The sequence below is a fragment of the Centruroides sculpturatus genome, unplaced genomic scaffold (genome assembly GCF_000671375.1).
Source record: "Centruroides sculpturatus isolate CEXI.00-Female unplaced genomic scaffold, Cexi_2.0 scaffold1818, whole genome shotgun sequence".
In the NCBI taxonomy this organism is placed as follows: domain Eukaryota; kingdom Metazoa; phylum Arthropoda; class Arachnida; order Scorpiones; family Buthidae; genus Centruroides; species Centruroides sculpturatus.
In genome coordinates this window covers 7,329-31,643 of record NW_019385979.1, presented here as the reverse complement: position 1 = coordinate 31,643, position 24,315 = coordinate 7,329, and the positions used below count along the sequence as shown (strand labels likewise).

The 24,315-nt window shown below is 31.9% G+C and overlaps 2 protein-coding genes across 2 annotated transcripts; both read right to left on the bottom strand.

Annotated features, from left to right (window-relative positions):
* Positions 1 to 548: 548 nt before the first annotated feature.
* LOC111612912 lies at positions 549 to 19,920 on the bottom strand. The gene is made up of 2 exons (XM_023354201.1): positions 19,671 to 19,920; positions 549 to 857 (listed from the first exon to the last, which is right to left on the bottom strand). Exons 1-2 carry the CDS (start codon positions 19,764 to 19,766, stop codon positions 564 to 566), a joined length of 390 nt encoding a protein of 129 aa, XP_023209969.1. The 5' UTR covers positions 19,767 to 19,920; the 3' UTR covers positions 549 to 563.
* Positions 19,921 to 23,470: 3,550 nt separating this feature from the next.
* LOC111612915 (uncharacterized protein K02A2.6-like) lies at positions 23,471 to 24,304 on the bottom strand. The gene has a single exon (XM_023354203.1). It carries the CDS (start codon positions 24,287 to 24,289, stop codon positions 23,654 to 23,656), a length of 636 nt encoding a protein of 211 aa, XP_023209971.1. The 5' UTR covers positions 24,290 to 24,304; the 3' UTR covers positions 23,471 to 23,653.
* Between the last annotated feature and the right edge of the window lie 11 nt (positions 24,305 to 24,315).

The window sequence follows — 24,315 nt, the reverse complement described above, 5'->3', positions numbered from 1 at the left end:
ACCGTGAAAAAATTCAAATGTGTATGGGGAAGGTGTTCCAAATTTCAAAAGTGTGAAATTGGTTTAAAAAATTCTGTTTGAGAAATTATGAACGAAAGGATACAAAAAAAAGGTACAGATGCCCAAAAGCTGTTGACGAAGAAAAATTATGGGAAAAAATTGTTGAAAATCAATGAATAACACATAATACAATAAATATAACGAAACACACCAAAAATAAAGTGGAAAAAAAGCACTGAAAACACTTGAGCATAACATGAGAGCAAAAGACAGCTTGGACACACAGCCCATTGCATTTACACTTTGAACAAATTTTTCATTGCTCATGCAGTTTGAAGTTCAAAGCATTGTTCAAACTCTGAAGCAAATTTTTGTTGCATTTTGCATTCGAACTCTAAAGCATTCAAAGTTAGAGTTTGAAATACGAGGTACTACTTTATCTATTTTTTTAATAAATCAATTATAATTATAAAAAATATTGATAAAAATGCAGTTAATGGATTAAATTACAAAAAATAATTCATATTTAGTTATTTATAAACAAAAAATTAATTCATTCTTTACTAACACTTTAACTTACCTAAGACATCACGAACTCTGGTATAAATGCCATCTACATATTTCCAACGATCATGCTTTTTCTGAACAATTCCAGGTCTCATTTTTCCTGTGTGATCATGTTGCTCATATTCACTGCCATAACCAAACTGCAATTTTTCTGCCACATTATGTTGCTTGTAATTACTGTTATATCCAAATTGGTGAGATAAAGGTTGAACATTTAAAAATGATAATCCTGCTGGAGGATCTGTTGATTCTGCAGAACTTTCTAGCTTATCCGATGTACTGTTGTGATCCTAAAATAATTATCGATTTTAAATTTATTTTTGTCTAATAATTAATATATTATTTACACAATTAATTATTATTATCTATTACATGTGAAAAAATTCTATTTGAAACAATTTCAAAATTGATTTTATTTAAGTATTAAATGTAACAATTCTGAATACTTTGTATATCTGTTTTAACTTTTCTGAGAAATTAAAAATTTACATATACTAATACAAATTAACTTAGGACATTTTTCTAGGATGCACACTAATGAAATAAGCATTCTATGGGACTAAAATATTACATACATGAAGATGCAATGAATTTATAAAAATGAGCTTCTTTTTTCAATTCACTCACTAAATACTTCTTTACAAAATAAAGATCAATATTAATTACTGTAGATTATTTTTAAAAAATAATGTAATTAGTGTTGTATATATAAGGAGTGTAATTCTGATTTACAAGCACTTGATAAATGAAAATTGTATACAGTTTCCTTTTATCTCTCTCCCAACCCCTTAAGCCAATAACCCGAGNAGGGCTGTGCATGACTGTCCCCTCCACAACTCCACCGAAGGAGGCCTCTCTCGCATCATTGGTTTTACGCGGAAAAAAAAAGGTCCGATACTTTTTGAACAGACCTTGTATACTCATGCTGTCATAACTCTCTTTCAAAAAAAGTGAATGAGCAATTGGTATAGACGGGTTTTAAATTACCACTATGCAGGACTGCTTTCAGACTTTGTTGGAAAATCTATAAGTAACTGCTATACCAATGGATGATATTTTTGTTATAGTCCAAGGAAGAGTTCACTTACATCTTTACAGTATCATCTTCAACAAAATTTTTTTTTAAATTTTCTAAACTTTAATTTTGTATTTTTTTTGGATGTTTAGTGCTAGTGTACTTTTCTCAAAAACAGACTTATCACACTAGATTAAACATGAAACAGAAGGATCTTGACAAGATCCTTCTGTTATGTATTTATTTTTCAATATGCATTTTGGATATAACAGGTTCCTCTTCAGTCTTAATACATAGATACTTTTTTAGTATTTGTAAGCATATGTATATACATTATTAATTTTATAATAAAAATTTCACAACATATATACACACAGCAAACCACCACCAAATAAGAACATTTTAACAGGACAGACTTGAATCAAAATTTGTACCATTCAATATAACCTCTAGAAAAAAATGTTGAAACCATATTGTAATCACAGTACAATTATACTCTAATAGAATTTACCAACATCCTTCTTACATACCTGCATTGGCTTTGCCTTTGGGTGTGTTTCCCTCTGGCTCACACATATGCACTAGTTTGTTTATTTTTTCCCTGTATCGGTTAATTTTGTACTCTATAGAGTAATATTTATCCTCATCTTCAACAAGATTTTTTTCTTTAACCTAGAGGTCAGATGTTTGTTTTGTTTTTTTGGTAGGCAGAGACCACTGATGAAATTGTTTAACTTACTTTGCATGAATTATTGTGGTTTTGAACTGCTTTCTTTGGGTATGTATTCGGATTCAAAGAAGTATCCATGATCAAGACTAATCTCATGATCCACTTCTTCAAGAATCTACATTCCATTCATTCTCTGGAGAAATTGGCATGGATAAACTATTATCATAGAAAACGGGCCTTATTGAAGATTCTAGATTAGGATAACAATTTTGTATTTGTTCTTAATCAATAATTCCTTAATATTCACTATTCACACACACACAAAAACAAACACAGCAATCACTATAACTTTTAGATTCCTACCAAATCATTGGAATAGCAATGGCATCAACACTTTTCTTTACCTAATTCTTATTCTTATCTCCTAGAAGACAGCCAAAGTACAGATAGTATATTTTCTGAAGATGCGACATAATTGCACACTGTTGTGATTTTGGCATAAATAAACCACAAAGAAAAAAACCACCAAAATCTGTTAATAAGATGATTTTGACAGTTTCTGAGCATGATGAAATGGTAAGATTGCAACAATGTAAAATCTGCCATATTCACCCAGAGAATGTACTGGTACCTTGCATAGTAATACACCACAGACATATTTCTGTAGGGGCACAAAAAAAACTAAGACGACTTTTATTAAATTTATTCTGATGCACTGAAATTCTTCCAAATCTAAACATTTGAATGGCTTTTCAGAATGTTTTCTAAAGTATCATTAATTTATTATTGTAGTGTGGTGTTATTTCTTAATTTCATTTTATTTTGCTCTGGGAGGGATTAGTGTTCCAGTGCCTATTTGTTTGCACCAGTGGCTTTGTAAAAGCAAATCAGTTCTTTAAGTGTAACCTTATTGACCAAATGTTGTTGGAGGACATTGTACCCACTCATTAGTGGAAGTCCTTCACAGAGAAAACAATCACTTAGAGTATTTTAGAAACTATATACATGATGAAAAAACTAGAAACCTAGATTTGAAATTTTTTCCTTTAAACTCTGTAAGAAAAATATATTACTTTGGCAAAAATCTGTTATTGATTAGTGCTATTAATTTACATCTAATTTCAAACTTTAAATTTTTAAATCAACACATTGTTTTAGGTTAACTTTTTTAAAACTATTATATGAATATTTTCAACATCACTTTTAAACTTAATGATTCTTCTTATATTAGATTGAATTTATTTATCATATGAAATTTTCAATTATTGTACATATAATCAAGTATAGTCTATTAATTTAAATCAAGGTTTTACTGTATTTACTACAAATCTCAAAATTTATGTAGTTAATAAAATTCCTTCATTGTAAATAGTAAAATAATATTATATGGTAACTTTGATGAAAAGAATTATGCAGACAAAGAAAATTAATATATTTGAAACAATGCTGTAAAGTAAAACAAAGTTTATCAAGTATAGTCAAATAACTGAATAAATAAAAATAATCATAAACATTTAAAATTGTGCATCAAACAATTTCATATGTACTATAACTAATTTTCTTAATAATACAATATAATTAACAGCTCTTAAAATCATTACCAAGTATAAACAACAGCATTTTCATAGACATAACTTTATTTCAGATGCCATTTATTTAAATTAAAACTGTAAAGATGAAAAGAAAACTGAAATATTTTACATTTTCTATAAAATGCAAAATAAAATATTTTTTGATTGATTGCAGTTCATGTATGTTTTAATCTAAAGATTTTTCAGGTTTATAATTTTTAATTATATTTAAGACTGTTCTTTTAGGTTGATTCTAAGTCAAGAAAACAAAGTACTAATCAACAGGAATAATGTTAAAATGAAACTTGTAAAATATTTTGCTCTAATTTTTTTTTATCTTATGAGCTAAACTATTCTTTACATGTTTAAAAGCATACTCGAAAAATTTTTTAATTTCTTTTTTCTATTTTTTGAATGAAATCCAATTTTTGTCCTTGTTTCAATACACAAATTAAATTTACTCTAATAAACCAAGTTTCAAAGTAATAAATCAAAAATTATATTGAGTGGTGCAAAAAATTTTTTTTGCACCACTCAATAGAATATTTATTCCTAAATCAGATTCAGTATAAAAATGTTGATTTTCTGTAAGAATTGTAACATAGCAGTAAACAAAAATTTTATGTTTTAAGAGCAAAAATTTGCTATTATGCAATTCAGACCAGCTTTCTGATTAGCATTAGATAAGGTTAGTTTATTAAGTTATAACAATGCAACACTTGGGCGATCTGCCTAGGGGATGCCTTCTGAAAGGCCTTTTTAAGGGTAACTGGCCCCTATTCAGGCGTTACAAATATGGAGAAAACCCGGAAAACTCCACGTAGTAAGCCTGTCCTGGCGAGGTGCGAACCAACAACTGAACTACCAGTGTTCAGGGAACTGAACTGCTTGGCATTAAATAAGAATTTGATCGAGTGTCATCAACAAACTTGTGACAAATTTCAGATATTTCAAATAAATTTTCTAACCTTAATGCAATTAATGTTATTCAATACAATGCTGGGCAAATATAGATTGGATCAACAACTTTACAGAAAATCAATGTTTCTTTTTGTTGCTGATTCTGATTAATCAGCAAGTGTTCTTTTGATTGGCACAAAACAAATTTTGACTATCCATTTGTTACTCAGAAACTCGGCTCGTAAGATGCTTTTTATTTGAAGAAGTCTTAAAAACTATTTGTACTACTTTCAAAATTACAAGTAACATGCCAAAAATTATTATAAGTTATATATCTAAAAACAATAATGTCATGGATGAAATTATTTAATTATTAGCTTATAATTTGTATTCTTAAACTTGAATGTTAAGATATCTATGTAAGCATGAATTTTGTCTCCTGAAAGACAGCAGAGCTGAAAGACATTAGGAAAAAAAGTAATTTTTCTGAAAAAGCAGTTTAATTTCATAATACAGGTAAGCCTCCTACAACGCAGTACCTTTACAACACGTTTTCACTCCAATGTGTTTGGAAAAATGTGGAAATTTTCTTACAATGCAGTACTTTTACAACGTGGTTTATGGCATTCAGAAACGAATTATCTTTCACATAACAGAAAACTCACAACGGATCACATGATACGAGCCGCAGTTTGGTGTACAGAGCTAAATGTCCTTGAAAACAGCTGTTTGTGGACGTTCACGTGTCGTTCCCATGAAAATTTCAGGGAAAGATCGATTTATAGGCAGATGTGCATCAGTTACCATAAACACTCAAATATATCACTAAATTTTCGATCATTTATACCAGGGGTGGCCAACAGTTTTTGTCTCCGGGCCGAATTGGAAAGAAAACTTTTTCCAAGGGCCAAACCAGAGGCTGCGCTAGGAAGATTTTGAGGTGGTGCGAGATCTCATTGTGGTGTCACCCCGTCGAGACTAAATTGTACATAGAGATTACAGATACATTTTTCACATTAATGTGCTTTATCAACACTCTACACTGTACTTAAGAGATTGTAATGGAGGATTAATTCTAAACGCAGAGTGAGTTGTTGACCCTTATTTTTTTTTAGGCGTCAAAAGTTTTCATCAAGCTATTTGGACTTCACTAGCTAATATTGAAAGATTGATCGCGGGCCACATAAATCCATCAGATGGGCCGGATCTTGCCCACAGGCCGTATGTTGGCCATACCTGATTTATACTCTTTCAATAGGCGTGGACCGCAAAAATGGTCCAAAATAAGTATAAACTTCTATTGGGTATACATTTTTAACATAGTGAAGAAAGTTTTTTCTTGCAATTTTTACTGTCCACAAAACTGCTTTAAAAAATTTTAGCCATAACAATGTCGAATGAAAAGAAAGGACCGTCGTTAGAAAGGAAATTTATATCTCTTCAAACAAAGATAGAAATTTTGGATCAAATTAAAAATCAAGAGCGGATAGCTGATATTGGTAGGCATTTTAATTTAAATGAGTCAACTATTTGGTCGATTAAGCAATCAGAAGAAAAGATTAGGAATTCAGTTGCATCCAGATCATCTATTCTTGCAAAAAATGTTGCTCGTCTGAGAGCACCTATAATGGAAAAAATGGAACAAGCGCTAATATTATGGGTAGAAGATATAAACAAGAAACGGTTGCCTTTAAATAAAAGTGCACTTAAACACAAAGCCTTAAAAATATTTGAATATTTCAAACAAATGGGACAGTCATCAGCTGATGAAACCAATGTTAAATTTGTGGCTAGCAACAGCTGGTTTGAAAAATTTAAAAAAACGCCATTCAAACACCAAGTTTTTCTCTTTTTAGAACCGAATCCCAGTTTTTATATTAAGCTGGTGTCTCCTATAATGCAATTTCCCACAACACGGTATTTTCAAGGAACGTATCTACCGCGTTGTAGGAGGCCTACCTGTACATATGACTTTTTTCCTATGGCAAAATGTTCTCATATCTATTCTTGATTGCAAGTTCATGATATAAATCAATAAAACACAATATATTCAATTGTAATNTGCACACTAATGAAATAAGCATTCTATGGGACTAAAATATTACATACATGAAGATGCAATGAATTTATAAAAATGAGCTTCTTTTTTCAATTCACTCACTAAATACTTCTTTACAAAATAAAGATCAATATTAATTACTGTAGATTATTTTTAAAAAATAATGTAATTAGTGTTGTATATATAAGGAGTGTAATTCTGATTTACAAGCACTTGATAAATGAAAATTGTATACAGTTTCCTTTTATCTCTCTCCCAACCCCTTAAGCCAATAACCCGAGATATCTCGGGCAAGTTACATAGCGTTACGAAAAACGCGGGCGTTTGGGACCTCAATTTTTTTTTGAATTTTTGGAATGTTTTTTAGGTCCCCAAATTTTTTCAAAATTTTTTGCTCGCGCGAAAAAAATTTATCGCGATTTTAATGAGCCTTTGATAAGGCTCGATTAAGGCTTAATTGCTTTTTAATGTTTTTTTAATGGGTTTTTTTTATCAAAATTAATTAATCGTTCTAAAGTTGTAGTGCACCGATTTTCCTTCGGTAAAGTTATTTAAAGCTGCTTTCTGATGTCAAAAANGAGAATGTCTCGGGAAATACGACACCAGCTGTGTCCAAGGTCATCCAGCTGTGTAAACAATGACTCATCGGTGTTATATTTCACAGAAAGACGAGACACAGGAAAATAAAATTTGAAGCTTTTTCTTCAAAATAAACGCATTTCTTTCGTTTTTTTCAGTTTTAAGTATTTTTTACGTTTAATTAAATTAATGATTATAAAAAATCAAAAATCTCAATGTCCTTAAGGGGAAATATTCAATTCCTTGAACACCAACCAATATTTATAAAACAAAACATTCTACACCAAATATAAGGGTGAAATTCCCATATGTTCCAATTAGATGGCTCACAGCTTCCAATTTCCATTTGCTTTATTTTATTTATGTTATATTTTCATTTGCACAACATAGCAATACTTATTCTAATGCAGTTGTACAATTCAGTGAATTTTACCTCTACACTATAGATCCTTCTGTTGGCAATTGCAATTTCATTAATTAGAAAACAATTTTATTTTATTCTATTTTAGTTGTTTTCTTATCTTTAAATATAAAAATAACTCTGATAACTGAAGTGTTTGCTTCTTTTATGTCATATTCACTTCTCTTGTTTCATATTAGTTCTTTCTGAAATTTTAATTTCAAATTTTTATATTCATAAATTTTACATGTGACATCCTGAAGAGTGCTGCTAGAAATTTTTTTGAAATAACATAGTTAACTGAGTTTGATTCATCAAAAGAGTCTGAAGTTCAAACAAAAGCATAATACCTAGGGCTCTATAATTACATGAAAATACAATTAAAACAGAAAACTAAAACTAAATTATAGAACAATTTTCAGAGCAATCAATAATAAGAACATCTAAGATATCAGCACTGCTTCTATTTAGAAATTAGTAGTTTCAAAAATTGTAACAAATTATCTAGTATCATTTTCATATAGTGTAAAGCTTAGCCATAACAGACATTAAATTGAGATAGAATCGAGATAGAATAATTAATTTTATAGTTTCCATTATTATTTTTTTTGTTTTCATGCAGTATATATCATCCCTTAGGCCTTATAGGAACATTAATTTTGTTACATTTTAAAAAAATGATTCACTCCTAATTGATGTGTTATTTTTATTGTTTTTAAAACTTTTCAAGAAATAACAAAACAGTGACAGAATCAAATACTGAGATAAAATGGCCAGCAAATGCAAGTAGGTATAAATTGTGATGAATGCTATGTCTATAATAAAATACACAAACCAAAATTTTATTAAATTATACAGTAAAACCTGGGATTAGCAGAGACTTGTACTTAATGGATAAAATGTTTGATTTCAGTATAACAACAAAATTATTAATTCATTTTTACTTTCATTAGAAACACTGCCTTTTAAGAACAATAGACAAAAATTTTCTATCCTTCTTATTCTCCAAAATTTTGTTAAGTACAAGTCCAATGGATTACTGTATTCCATAAGTATCAATTTAAAAAATATCATGCTTAGTTTCAGTGCAACTGTTTCAAAGAATGTCTTCATGTTCTTAAACTTGTCAAATGAACTTTTCACATTTTTATATAGCATTCTTACATTCCATTCATCAAGCATTGGTAGCACGATGTCAGAATTTCTCTCTTACACAATGGAAGAAACGCAGAAAATTTTGAAGAATAAAAACAACAGAAACAAAATTAATCAAAGGAATTGTGTACAAGGCCATTTTAAGCCCTTTTGAGATCCTCAGTCCAATTTCCTTAGAGAAATTATAAAAACACTACATTAACTTAAAAATGTAAGATGCAGTTTTTTTTTTAAATTTTAGTATCTCCGAAAACAGGATGCCTCTTAGATTCAATGTAGCATCATAAATAGCAACCTCTAGCAACCATCAATGTGACATCATAAATAGCAACCTCTACTGTCGTGTGTCTTATTTCTCTGTCAATACTTTAATAATTTTAATTTTATTCAATCAATATTCATAACAATTAATTCAGAAGAGCCTAACAGGAAGTAAAGAGGTTTCTGGTTTCAATACTATGAAAAACAGTGATATATAACTTACTTTACTTTGCAAATACAGAACATTTCTGTTGACATAAGTTTGTCTTAAGTTGTCTATTTAAAAAATACATGGATAAGCATGTAGAACTTAAGGAGTGTCTTAAATTTGAGTAAATATGATATAGACAAATATAAATATACTCACTCCAAAAAAACCATTTAATGCAGTAATATTTCTTTATTCTAATGTTTTTAATTGTCTTAATCTTCTCCAGGAAAAATAACGTTCTAAAAGAACAAACACCTAACAGTTTTTCTAGACATATTTGATTTACAGAATGCATTTGATGAAACAAATTTTGATTCTGACAGCTCATATTGTTAATGACTAATTCAATAAATAAATACATAAAATAAAATAAAATATAGTGGTGCCTTATACTTTTAACTTAATTCATTCCAGGAGGTCATTCAAACTCCAAATCGTTTAAAGTCCATATAAATTTTTCTCAAGTTTTCTTCTGCATCCTTTGTATTATTTTAACCTGGTTCCATAGAACAATTTGAAAAACAAAAGATTTTTCAACATTTCAATACAGCACAAATAAGTGAAGGATTTAAATTTTCAATAGAATCATCTCAGACAAGTTTTCAATTATTGCAAGAAGAATACAGTATGATACTTCCAAAGGCACTTCAGATGATGATGATTTCGAAAAAAAACTTGATAAATAGGAGAAATGCAGGCAAGTTTCTTGACTACACAGTTAAAGCAGGGATGCACAACCAGCGGCCCAGGGGCCACATACAGCCCACAGCTCTCTTTCAATGTTTATGTGGCCCGCAGACAGTACAGGCCAAATCCCTTCTTTTGAAGTTTCTAAGTACTGTATAGAACTTTTTCCTTTCACAAAGGTCATTAGCACCCAATTATTTTATGACTCTCTCTGAGGTGAGAAATGGGAGATTGAAGTTACTCTATTTCTAGCTAACACACTTTCTGGTTTAGATATCAAATATTTTAAGTCTAATACATAGTACTATAACAATTTTTAGAAGAATCAAATGGAATAAAATGATGTTAGAACATAATTTCTGATGCTATCAGGAAGTTTCTATTTTGGCAGGAAATTTTCAATTTTATGCTTCAGAAAACTTGCTCATTTGTCTAAATAGCATCAAATAACATAAAAATAAGTGAAAATAGCACTTAAAACCATTAAAACAACAATTTTTTAGCAGTTGTTTGCATTCTAGATTCTGATTGGTATAGTCAAATTTGAATCAATCTTTTCTGAAAAGACGCTTATTCATCAACCTAATGTCATTCAAACTAGAAAATACCAATCAGAGTTCAAAAAGGAATGTACAAAAGCTATAACAACCAATTATTTAAAAGTCTCTCCATAGACTAACAATAGGAAAAACTTTTTTTTGTGCCAAAATTTTTAATTATTACATTGGACCAAGAAAATTAATAGCTAGAATAGAGTCATACAACTAAAAGGAAGCTGACTGCACTAAAAAGTTTTGGATTTAATAATTATTTCAAACTGCATCAAGTCATAAACTTCCTGTGATTATCAACACTGCCTGCCATTAAAGTAATTAGACTCCTTGTGTCAACAAAGAGTCTAATTACTGTAAAATAGTCTGACTCCCTGGTCAGTAAACTTAATCCTAACCTGGCCCTTCTTCAGAAAAGGTTGTGCATCCCTGGTTAAAATGAAGAAAAATTTAATGACATTTTTGTAAAGATTGCAATACAATGGAGAATATGGGCAGGCTCAAAATAAAATCAGTATTTGGGGTGATTCAAAATTACTCAAAGAGCATTCAAGCCATTTGTTGTCTTGCATCAAGTCAAGTATGCATCTACTCATGCAAGTGTGGAGTGATTATTTTCTGCTCTAAAATTAATATTAAATGACCATCAATTGAAAATAAAAGATGATTTACTTTATGCTATCTTATTTTATAGAATGAATAATGAATAATAATGTGTTAATACTATAAATAATGAATAATAATAATAATACTATAAAATAAAGTTTATTTTATTTTTTTAAATTTTTCAAGTGTTTCTTTTCAAAAATTTTTCTTTATAGAATAGTGTGTGTATTTTAATGATGGAACAGAGCACAGAATGGAGCTTGAAGGAATAAAAACTTGATTTACTCCAAGTGCATGGTTGCTAATGCCATGCAATAATTTGATTTACTAATATCATTTTATGTTCCTTGATTCTCGTTGCTAATGACAACAAATAAAATATGCAGAAGCCTGGCACATTTACAAGGCTATATTGAAGGAATAGGCAATTAATTTCAAAGACATTTACATAATTCCGGAAGCACGAAAAGCACTGTTGCATAGCACTACTGAATAAGTTTTAATTATTATTATTTGTATATATTCATTTACCAATGTATTTTATCTTTATTTATTAATTTTATTTTATGTATTTTATTTATTGAATTATTTAGTCATTAACAAAATGAGCTTTCAAAATCAAAATTTGTTCCATCAAATATGTTCTAGAAAAATTGTTAGATGTTTGCTCTTTTATAATGTTATTCAGTTCGGACTCTCTCTGGTATAGCGATTTGAGGTTTTTGTTAATTGGCATGTTAATCTGTAACTGGCAACGAAGGTGCAAATGAATTATCCCTGGGAGAAGGGAGAAGTTTGGCAGTCGTTCGAAATGACTTTGGAAGAAGGGAAGGTCAATTATCGATGTGATGTTTAAAGTTGAGGTTAAAAGTCCTTCTGGGAACTGGAGAATGAAGGGAAATAATGATGAAAGAAGAAAAAATTATAATGTTTTAAGTTTTTAAAACTCTCAAAAGAGAGTTCAAATCCTCACATGTTGTGAACTGTAAACTTCCTATTTGAGAAGACTAGATATTATAATTGGTAATGTCTGTCTAACTTGCAGTAATTGCAGTATTAAGTACCTCATTTCATTCCAAATCTTTTCTTTAATTTCTAGTTGTTAAATTTTGACAAAATGATGTTCAACACTTCTACTGCCAAATTATGTTAATCAATTATGTAATAGTAGTCCTATAATTTTGTTAATTCTTTGGGTATTTCTGTTTATTGTCCTTACTACACATTTTTTGTAAAACAAAATTGTATAGTGATTATTTAAAAAACTGATGGATATTGTAAAATATTGGCAATATATTAAAGAATATCAGAGTTAAGTTGACAAAGTCTCTGATTCCAAGAGTACAGTATCTGATAAATTCAGATTTTACTGTACTGATATCACTAATTTTCAAATGAGATTATCTGAAAATATTATTATTAAATAATATAAAATTTATGTTTGTTTTTAGTTAAAAGAAAAACCACAATGATAATTATGATAACTGTATACAGTATTTCAATAAAATTATATTATGAAAAATAAATTTTAAAAATGCAATGAAGAAACTACTACTATTCTTTATTCTACAAATTATAAATGGCCACATCTAAAATGCTTTTTAAAAATTATTTTTTTATGGAGTTTTTAAATATAATTCTATTGTAATATTTTACATAATGGTGTATTGAGTTCACGGGTTGGATGTCACGCCAACTTATGTCAATCAAAACTTCCAAGAACGTCAGTCTATGAGGCGTTAAATATACTTGAAATTATTTTTAATTTACGAGCGCTTTCGACGTAAATAAGCACGTCGTCTTCAGGTAAAATTAAATTCGAATAAAGAATTNAACTAGCTTCAATTTAGACGTTAGATACGTGAAGAAAATCCGGAAAACTTCACGTGACCGGGCTGGTGAGGTAAGAACCCTCGACCATGTGTTTAATGATTATTCCTTTCTGTAAATTGAAATATGTTATTATGCCGCATGTTTTCAATTAATTCAATGTTATTTTTCAATAAATATCATTTGTAAATTTATATATATAAATATATATATTAAATTATTAAATTCAAAACTAATACTCAACAATAAAAATTTGGTTCTTAAAAACTGTTTTATGTGTAAAGGGTCTTACATGTAATACATTTGACTGCCTTCAACAATCCAATACCAGTGTTTTGTGTGGCCTCATGACATACATTGCATTTTTTGTAATTTAAAACAATTCTTTGTAGACCACGATAACTTTATATGTTATTTACAGCTGTATAATTTATGTATTTAAACTTTTCACATGCCAGTTTTGTTGCATAGGTATCAAGGATTGAACTTTTGCATCTCTTAGCATATAAAATAATAATATTTTATTTATTTGAAATTTCTTGATAATATTCTTATACACCAATTTGGTTTTCTTACAGAAAATCAAAATGGTAAGGTTGAAAGAGATTGACATCCTGTCATTCATTCATGTTTCTTGTCAATTAGTGAATGAATGAGAATATTCCTTTTCTGTATATTCCATATGGTATATACAAAATATACTGTATTATAATAAACAGTCTTCGTATACAGTCAATCTCCTAAATAACAATTTCTCTAACTATTGACAAACAGAAATTTCCAAGCCTGTATATATTCTGTGTATCTGAATAACAGCAGCCGTGTAGAATAATAAACACATCCAATCAACCTTAAAATGCAGTAAAAACTTTACTAATTCTAGAATGTTAGTATTTAAACTTACATTTGGCATTCCATTTTGTATTCTCCTTGAAGAATGTTGTTAAAAACGATAAAAAATATTCTAGTTAGTTAACCTTATTTAAAATTTTTATCACATTCATCTAAAAATTCATAAATGGAATGTAGAGGCTACCGGAGCTTGCAGGATCAACTCCTCTTGTTCCATCCTTTGTTTTTTGGAAGCTGGCTTCTTGAAAAACATGTCCAAGGTGGTCTGTTTCTCTCTCTTCTTCAACACATGTCGGAAATGACGGGCAAGGGTGTCATTGTAGAGAGCATTGATCCTGTTGGCCTCAGCTCTGTTTGGATAATAAGTGTTGGTAAACTCCTGAACTTCTCCCCATTCGACAAGGAAGTTTTTGTCAATTTTCACTCCTGATGATTTCTTGCTTTGTTTCAACTGAAATCACCTTTGTTTTTTTAGAAGCCATGATTTGCACAACACTTGAATAAATGTAAATACCCTGCACTGAGGTGATGTACGTAATAAACAAGGGAGCAAGCCGAATCCCAATGGGAGCTCTATACTTCAGATACACTAATAATATATTCTAATAATACTAATATATTATAAAAATAGCAGATTGTCGTTGGCAATGGAAAAAGAGTGAAAACATCATTTGCATTTGTTTGCCTCACGTAACTACTGAACGGAAGTCCATTGTTCACAGCCAGTCTGTTGCTTGAGTCACGTAACGGCCAAACAGAAAGTCTGTTGTTCGCAGCATCCGTTATTTGAGGCGTACATTATACGAGGCACCACTGTATAGCATTTATAATAATTTTAATCCAATTAATTCAAAGGATTTGGAAAATTTGAAAAAAAATGAGAGATTTCCACAGCAAAGAAAAATGTTTGTAAAACTTCAGAAGAATGTGAATTAGGATGGTTCAAGTTTAAAACATTTGAATTTTACACAGTCATCTGTAATTGGATGGTGGAGTAATATTTCTCACATAAACTGTACATGTGCAAGAAGATTCACTGCATAGACAGCAGAAACTGATTAAGATCATTTGAAAAAAATTAACACTTGACATCATGCAAACAAACAATAAAGTTTATAAAGCTGTAAGGAGCCGAGTCTAACCATTATCTTTTTATTTCCAAGATTTTATGTAGTTATCATTATCACTTAATTTGGGAATGTGTTTTGTTTAAAACATGAAAACTTACTTTTCCTGCACAAAATTCTAAAGTAATTATAAAACCTTATCATAACATGACTGACACTTGTGAAGCAAATGTCATCAATCTCAGGAGGGCATCTCGGATTAAGCAATCTCCTAGTGGCATTGAAGAAGTCTCTCTTTAATTCCTGTTACTGATTTTACAAAACTCAGGAAACCTTTTTGTAAAGACTGAAATGATTATTATAAAAAAACCGCAAAGAAAAAAAAAATATTGTTAGTATGTACTGTACTGTACATATGTAAATGAGATAGAGTGGCAAGTTCATTTCTGACATCACACCCAAGACAAATAAAAATCCCAATGAAACTAAAGACAGTGAGGTGAAGTTGCTTAGAGTAAGAAAGGTGATTTCTGAAGTGATTTCTATTGACAAAAAGGACAATGCACATCCAGCCATGCCATGTGATGTTGACATACTGCAGAGGTAAATAGAAGAGGCTTGTAGAATAGTGACACCAGATAGGCCTATGTTATGTTACTCATAATGCTACTCTCAGCTGTCTACATCTTTGTATTGCTGCTGAAGATTTATATGCTATAATGTGGACACAGTATATGCTATAATTCACATAAAATACATGACACTAGATACATTTTACAATAAGTATCTAGCCTGATATCTGGAATAAACAAGTTTTTGATCCTGTATTCATCAGCAATATCCACTAGATCAGCGATTCCCAACCTGTGGTACGCGATAGGTTGTTTAGGGGTACAGAAAAAAGTCAGTTATTATGGCAGAAAAAATAATATATTATGTATCACAAACTAATACCGTGTTTCCCCGAAAATAAGACATCCGCAGAAAATAAGACCTAGCCCAGATTTTGCTGAATTGCGAAATATAAGACCTCCCCCTAAAAGTAAGACCTAGCGAAGTTTTTTTTTAGTCGTAACGGTCATCGACAGATGGTTGAAAGTGGCGGTTGGCTTTTTGAAAGTACAGCCACTGATTGGTCAGCAGACAATCACGCCACATGGCATGATTTGCACAAGACTATGGCTTGGGAATCACAGATTTGCATAACGTTACGGCTGGTGATGGCTAATTGGTCGGCCGGGAATCACGCCACATGACATTTGCATAGTGCTACGGTTCAGTAAGCACTAATTGGTCATCGAGTCCGATGTTGACACTATAAAAAGGCGACAGTTCGACACCCCGGATATACGTCACTCTCGTCTAAGTTCGACTTGGAAATTTTTTTTTCAATAATAAATGTGAATTCTTCTTCCTGGAAAAAATAAGACATTCCCTGAAAATAAGACCTAGCGCATTTTTCAGAGCAAAAATTAATATAAGACACTGTCTTATTTTCGGGGAAACACGGTAGTATTAAAAAATTATTAGGTAAAAAATGTTCCTTGCAACAATCACAACTTTATTATGCATTTTTTTCATTTATTTTTTTTTCTTTAATTTAAAGTTACAATATGTAAAATTAACAATATGGGTACTCACTAAATTTCTTAAATGAGGGGTACAATCTATAGATATGACATGTCACGGGGTACGCTAATGAAAAAAGGTTGGGAACCACTGCACTAGATGGTGGACAACTATGGTAGGTTTTTTATCAGCAGCATATGCCAGCTCAGTCTCAGGTAGATGTGTCAGTGGTTAACAAAACAGTTTGACAACCAATGGACAAGACAGTTTCTAGATGCTTCTAGATCAAAAACCTGTTTACTTCAGATATCATGCTAGATACTTATTGTAAAATGTATTTAGTGTCATGTATTTTATGTGCATTGTAGCATATATTGTGTCCACTGATGCATTTATACATACTGTTTTGGAAAAGAGGTATCTCATTGGTTCATAAAATAAGCTCAAGCAATTGTGATTCATCCTGGCATAAATTTAACATAAAACTAATTCTCCACAAAAACTGACAAGGTAAATCAGAACCAGATTACAGTAGAGCATCGATTATCCGAAACAATTCGGGACTGGGGTTGTTCGGATAACCGATTATGTACGAAAAAATATATTAACCTATCCCATGTTGAAATTCATTCAAATCCTAGCACATCCTTAAGTACCCTCTCATGTCATGACAGTGCTGCTAGGTGAAACATGCACACCAACAAAAATAATATTGAAGAAGCCCAAGACATAGCCAAACATTACACTAGCAGAAATTTAAATTTGCAGACTGGAACACTTTCGGTTAACCAATGTTTTGGTTGATTAATATTCGGATAATTGATGCTCTACTGTACTTATAAACAAAAGAAAGACTGTTACAATCTACACCATCTAACTGTCACATCAAAAACTCCAGAAAATCCATTTGTCAATAGAAATCACCTTTCTTACTCTAAGCAGCTTCACCTCACTGTCTTTAGTTTCATTGGGATTTTTATTTGTCTTGGGTGTGATGTCAGAAATGAACTTGCCACTCTATCTCATTTACATATGTACAGTACAGTACATACTAACAATATTTTTTTTTTCTTTGCGGTTTTTTTATAATAATCATTTCAGTCTTTACAAAAAGGTTTCCTGATTTTTGTAAAATCAGTAACAGGAATTAAAGAGAGACTTCTTCAATGCCACTAGGAGATTGCTTAATCCTAGATGTCCTCCTGAGATTGATGACGTTTGCTTTACAAGTGTCAGTCATGTTATGATAAGGTTTTATAATTACTTTAGATAATTCATTTATACTCCATTATACTATAGCAAAATAAAATTAACTATTTTCGTATTAATTTATGCAATGCTGGATTTATCCTTTACAATCAAAAATTGTTTGTATGTTATGTTATATATTTTCTTTTATCTTTGCATAGAAGATAAGAGTTATTTATGTAATTTACTTAAATTCCTTTTTTGAATAAATTAATTTTATTGTAAATATTGCAGTGGAACCATTGCACCATATGCATATACTAGTGCAATGATGGAAAGATTTCTTTTGAATTTGCATTTCAATAAATATAAAGTGATGTATCAACACAACACAAAGAAAATCTCAGATGTCATGCCAACAAATGAGGGGCCTTTGCCCGAAACGCGTATTGGCCTATAGAAAATTCAGAATAAAGATGTAAAAATGCCTTGTGTCTATTAATACACCTATTCGTAAAGAAAAAAACAAATATAAAGTTAATACCTTGTATAAAAGATGTATAAAATAGCACTTATAGTAGAGAAATACATTTCACAAATCTAATAGTTTCTTATTTCCAGTGTTTAATATTGATATATGAACTATATATATACATGCTTTTTTGTTTCATCATCCTTTTAAGTATTTGAGCTAAACAGTCTGTAAACTTTTCTCTCTATCATTTCATAGGACAATCATTGGATCTAGATTCTTTTGGTTAGTATTTCTTTAATTTCCTTGATGTCATGCATTTAATATGTTGTTTCTATAAACCCAACTTTTTACCCATCACTAACTTCCAATCATTCCATCTTGTAGCTAATTCCAATCTCATCTTTAGTGAAATCTATTTCAACAAATAACACTCTGGGGACAGACATATCAGCATAACCATCTCATTTACACTAAGGAAATGACAATAATCAATTCAGTGTAGAGCTTCAAAGTGCTCTAAAGTGCTTTAAAGTATCTCCACTGCTAGATTCACCTTCTCCTGGCTAGCAACCAGTTGAAGGAACAATCTAAGCTTTCAAGTCTTATAAGGATAATAGCCAGATAGTTCATACAAATAATTTTTTGTTTATGCAATGAAATTTATACTTTAGTTAATCTGAATGTTTTTTATGTATATGCTAAAATTAACATTCTGACAAATTCTTTTTATGTTAAAAGTAAACAATCAACTTCTACAATCTATTTATTTTAATGGTATTTTACTGATTACTTTAGTATTGTTGTCAAGGAAGCCTAATGAGTACAGACAAAGCGAATCAGGTTTCCATTCGTCAGAACCCATTTTTGGAGGGTTGTCCCGAACGAGTCGAGACAGGTACGCCAACCGAGGCAGACCCAAAGGAAAGCCACCAACCCAGTTCCGGATTGGACCGCCTCGAATCTCGAAGTGGGATAAAAGGCAACTCAACCGAGCGAACTGGACAGAAAAAAACCAGGCTTTAGATTACATTGTCTGTAGAAATCGAGAAGTACTGCCATATATACTGTAAATAGTTAACTCAATCTGAGTTAAATGAGTTGCAAGGTGTTCTTTCTGACAGACCATAAATCTGGAAATCAGATGGAACAATCCTGAAATTTACTATGGTATTGCATCTTTTTCATCACAAATATAAATTTTTTTAAAAATAAGAAACATTATTTCAATTATATTTTACTTAAACACAATTTTTATCAGTTTTTGCCAAATTAAAATGCCTGCATTTTTAGCATTTTATTGTAACCTATATTTAAAAAAAACAAATTTTAATTAAATTGTAAAAAAAAAATATATATATATCACTTCTTAATTCGCATATAATTCTCAATGAAAAACATTACAAATCATATTGGATTCTGCGTACATCCACAGGATAAAATAACAGTAAATAAATTACCTGGCCATTCTCGCTCTGTTCTAACGATTCCACAGACATGCAATGACTTTCATTGCTTTCGTTTCCAGTTTCGACTCCAGAATCATATCCAGACATTTTTATTTTCTATTATCTTAACTTATTAGATCATTTTAAGAAACAACTTTTACTTAAAAATAACTTTTAACTAAATATTTACTGTTTACATCTCCAAGCGAACAGATGTCATAAACTATCAACTGTGAACGATGACAAACAGCGCCACCTCATTTTCGTCAGACGATTTAGTTTATGGAATTATAAAAAAAGTAAATTTCATTTTTAATATGATTCTTAATTTTTTAAATAAAATAACAAAATTAACGTCAATTTGTTTATAAATTAAAAACGAAAAAAAAAATAGTATTGCTGCTAAAATAATAGCGATGGCCTGCAGCGGGAATGACCTTTTTCGAGTTCGAGTGCCAAGTAGTGAGCGTAATTATCTTTAAAAATGTTTACGCGTAACGGGGTTTTATATTTGGAATAACGGGTATTTTAAAAAATGAAACGAATATCCTTATTTAATTGTAGTAAATGTAAAGAAACTGATTGAAAAAAGACGGGTGATAAGCCGAAATTGTATGATATCTTACTTTACGTGCCGGATGATTTCTACCAATGTGTCAATTTGGTCACGTGTGTCGTAGATTCGTCATCCCTAGTGTTGAGTGAACAACTTCGGTTATAAAATTATTTTCTGGCCTCAGGCCCGTCTTTGGTATGTGCGCGAGGCCCTAGGCCAAGAAAAGCTTGGAGGCCCCCTTAATTAAGAAATTCGTAATGAAGGATTAACGTTCATTAATTTTTTCAATTAGTTTTCTCTACTAAACATATTGTTATATTCATGTTTAATAAAATTTATCAAACATATCTCTTGATCTATACTAATATTATAAAGAGGTAATGTTTGTATGTAAGTAAGTTTGGATGCAGCAGGTAATCTCCAAAACTACTCATCCGATTTCAAAAATTTTTTCACCAATATTTAGAATGTAACTTCAGGGTGGACATAGGCTGTATATTATTCCATTAAACATGGGGGATGGACAGTTCTTTACGGTAAGCCTTACGGGGAAGGCTTACTGTGAAGAACTTCACTTCTATTATACTATTTTAGATGCGGTTTTTTGCATTTTTGATTGCATTTTAATAGGGTACGTCAACAGAATGTACACAAAGAAGGGATTTTTCGATATTCCCCCCGGGGGGAGAGGGACAGGATTAAGGCTTACTGTGAAGAACTTCACTTCTATTATACTATTTTAGATGCGATTTTTTGCGTTTTTGATTGCATTTTAATAGAGTACGTCAACACAATGTATACTAACAAGTAAGAAGGAATTTTTCGATATTTTCCCCGCGGGGGAGAAGGACAAGATTAAGGTTTACTGTGAAAAACTTGGCTTCTATTATACTATTTTAGATGCGGGTTTTTGCGCTTTTGATTGCGTTTTAATAGGGTACGTCAAGAGAATGTACACTAAGAAAAAATTTTTCGAAAAATTTTCCCCCACGGGGGAAGTGTTATACATTTATAATAGATACATTTTGAGCCACAACAAGGCGTGGCGGGGTCTGCTAGTTGTTTATAATTTTATTACTTGTTGCTCTATTCAATTTCGGCTCAACAGTGGCCAAGTGGTCTTCGTTCTTTGAACACTGGGAGTTCGGTCGTGGGTTCACGCCTCGCTCGGACGTGCTGGCCACGTGGAGTTTTCCGGGTTTTCTCCACGTCTATAACGCCTAAATAGGAACCAGTTTCCTTAAAAAGACCTCCCGGAAGGCATCGCCCAAGTGTTGCGTTGCCGTAACTAAAACAAAACACACCTCTATTCAATTTTGTATATTTTCGAGGTTTCGAATGTTAGGAGACCCTTGGGCCGAACCCTTGGTAGGCCCACACCTAAAGACGGGACTGTATGTCAAATTTACCCCTTAAAATCCGAAAATACTCATGCTTTAAAACTAAAGCTGGCAGCAAAATAGGTTTTCAGTAAAGTTTTCGTTTATTAAACTGATCAATGGGAAGATGAAAGTTGTAAAATACTAGTCATGCATGTTTTGGAGACACTTCTATCCAAAGACATGCACTTTCTGCGACATTTCAAAAATTCGTATTAATTAAGGCTTTCTCTTACGATGTAAACAAAGGTTGCTTAACTTTTCCGGCAACATTTAAAACTGCGCGTGAGGCCATCTGTTATTATATTTTATTAATAAACGTTTTATAATTTTAATTATCGTCAAATAGCAAAAAGCTTAATTTTGATGTTGTTTTATAGAAAATTGTAAATGCTAATAACGAGTAAAATCATCGTTAACTCCGATCCCACTAGATATTTACACACGACCTCTATCTCCTCACCCCTTCAATCTTTAACCATCAAAATTTAATAGCTTCAAAAACACAATATACAAACTCCCCTGCAAATTTCAGAAATTTCCGTCAAAAAGCATAGGAGTTAATATCAAAAGTAACTTGTTACCAGAGCCTCTTTGGTCATCGGCCGTTGCGACCGATGTTACCGCTTCCCGGGACATGGACCCAGAGGTTGGATTTTGGGAAGCGTGTTCGGTTTGTGAACGGTATTGTTTATAATGCACGTGAATGGAATCGTTGGTGATTGGATGCGACGAACGTATCGTTGTTTGAACTGAGTGTTTCAGCGTGAGGTATGTTGTTGTTTCTGTGCGTGAATGTGAATTACTAAACTAATGTAAGTACAACAAGAGGAAAAAGTAAATAAAAACCTCTTGCCTTCTTACATCTAGGTTAGTAAATTAAATTTAAGGTTTTAGTTTAAATGTTAGTATGACAAATGGAAAAAATAAATAAAAAAATCTCTTGCCTTCTTATCCTACGTTAGTAAATGAAACTAAAACCTTAAATTTAAATGTAACTTCAGAAATAGCAAAGGAAAAAGTCGTTCACATGCGTTTTCTTGCGAAGCGACGCTTTTTCCTTTGCATCCTTGCCCATACCGAACGAGAGGATCCCACTCGTTGGAAAAGGGAAGAATGATCGAAACATTCCTCCCCTCCCAGTGCGGCAAAGATGATGTCGTCAACATGGAGACATTTCACTTTTCGGAACACGTCCGAATGGCGAAATGCCTCCTCTCCGTTCAACGGGGAACAGAGAATGCTGTTGACATACGTTTTCCTGAAGGCGATCCCGTGAAGGAAGAACCCCTTCCGCGATCGATGGAAGAGAGTTCCTCTCCCCGCTCAAAGGAGGAAAAGGCCCTCTCTTCATCGATTGCGGAAGGAGAACGCCCTTCACACTTCTTTGTCTTCTTGGGCCGCAGCCAACGCCAGAACCGCCAGCTCTTCATTCTGTAAAGAAACAAAAAAATATATATATTAAACTAATTAATGGGATTCTGATATACTTAATGCAGAAAAAGTTCGAGATTATACTCACGACGGATTGGAATTCGGATAGCTCGCATTAGATCCTACCAGAAATTGCTAAAACGTTCGAACTGCGTTTGCAGTAGAGACGACCGACCCAGAACGAAGAAACTCTCTTACGTGTAACTTGTATTTGTACGACAGAAAATTAAACGTAGCCATGCGGAAAAGGCTCGATCTCGAGCCCAAGTCGTAACAAGTGTTTCGTTCTAGAGCAATTTACATAAACATAACGCAACGACGGCATTTAAAAGAGTTTCGTGCAAAGAAATTCCGAACGATTCGATGAAAACACAACACAAATGTACGAAGAAGCGAAACGTCCCCACACCAAACTCGGGATACGAAGGTTTTTATATCGCTTTTGTTTTCGACATTGTTGCACATAAAAAACACGTAGTTAATCAACAACTAACTTTATTCCTTCTCGATACAACCGACTGGGGTGACGACTACCCAAGAACTCTCCCCGACTCCCGAAAGGTATGTGGGGAATGTTCACCCCTGACCCGACACCCAGATCAAGTTACTACAGATAAGTCACAACGTTACAACAGATCTTCCTCCTCTAAAATGAAGTCTCGGAGATGTGCCGGTAGTGTCCGTGTTCTAGAGCTCCTTCTAACCGGTGGTGCTTTGTCCTGATGTTGATTATTCTGGGGAGCTGGATGTTGGTTGTTTTGACAAACTGGATGTTGCTTGTTCTGGAGTGGTTGTTCTCTTCGAGCTATCAGTTGATCAATATGTCTTCTTTCTATAGTTCCTTCTGGTGAGGCTATCATGTATGTATATGGTCCGGTCTTCTTTGTCACCTTACCTGGTTTCCACTTCTTAGCGTCTCTATAACATCTGTAATTGATGTTGTCTCCTATTTGGAATTCTCGTATTCTTGTTTCCTCTTTTCTCTCCTTATATAGGTGTGGATTTAATCGATCATAGACGGTACGTAGTCTTCTTCCCATCAACAGTTCTGCTGCCGTTTTTCCTGTAGTGCTACTAGGTGTTGTGCGTAAGCTAAACAAAAGTCTGGGGAGCAACACCTCACTTTTTTCTTGGCTGTGATGTAATTTTTCGATTCTCTTCTTTATAGTTTGCACTTGTCTCTCTACTTGTCCGTTGGAAGAGGGATGATATGGAGGGGTAAATATGTGCTGTATCCCATTTTTTCGTATAAATTCTTCCATTTCTTGGGATTTAAAGCTTTGATGAT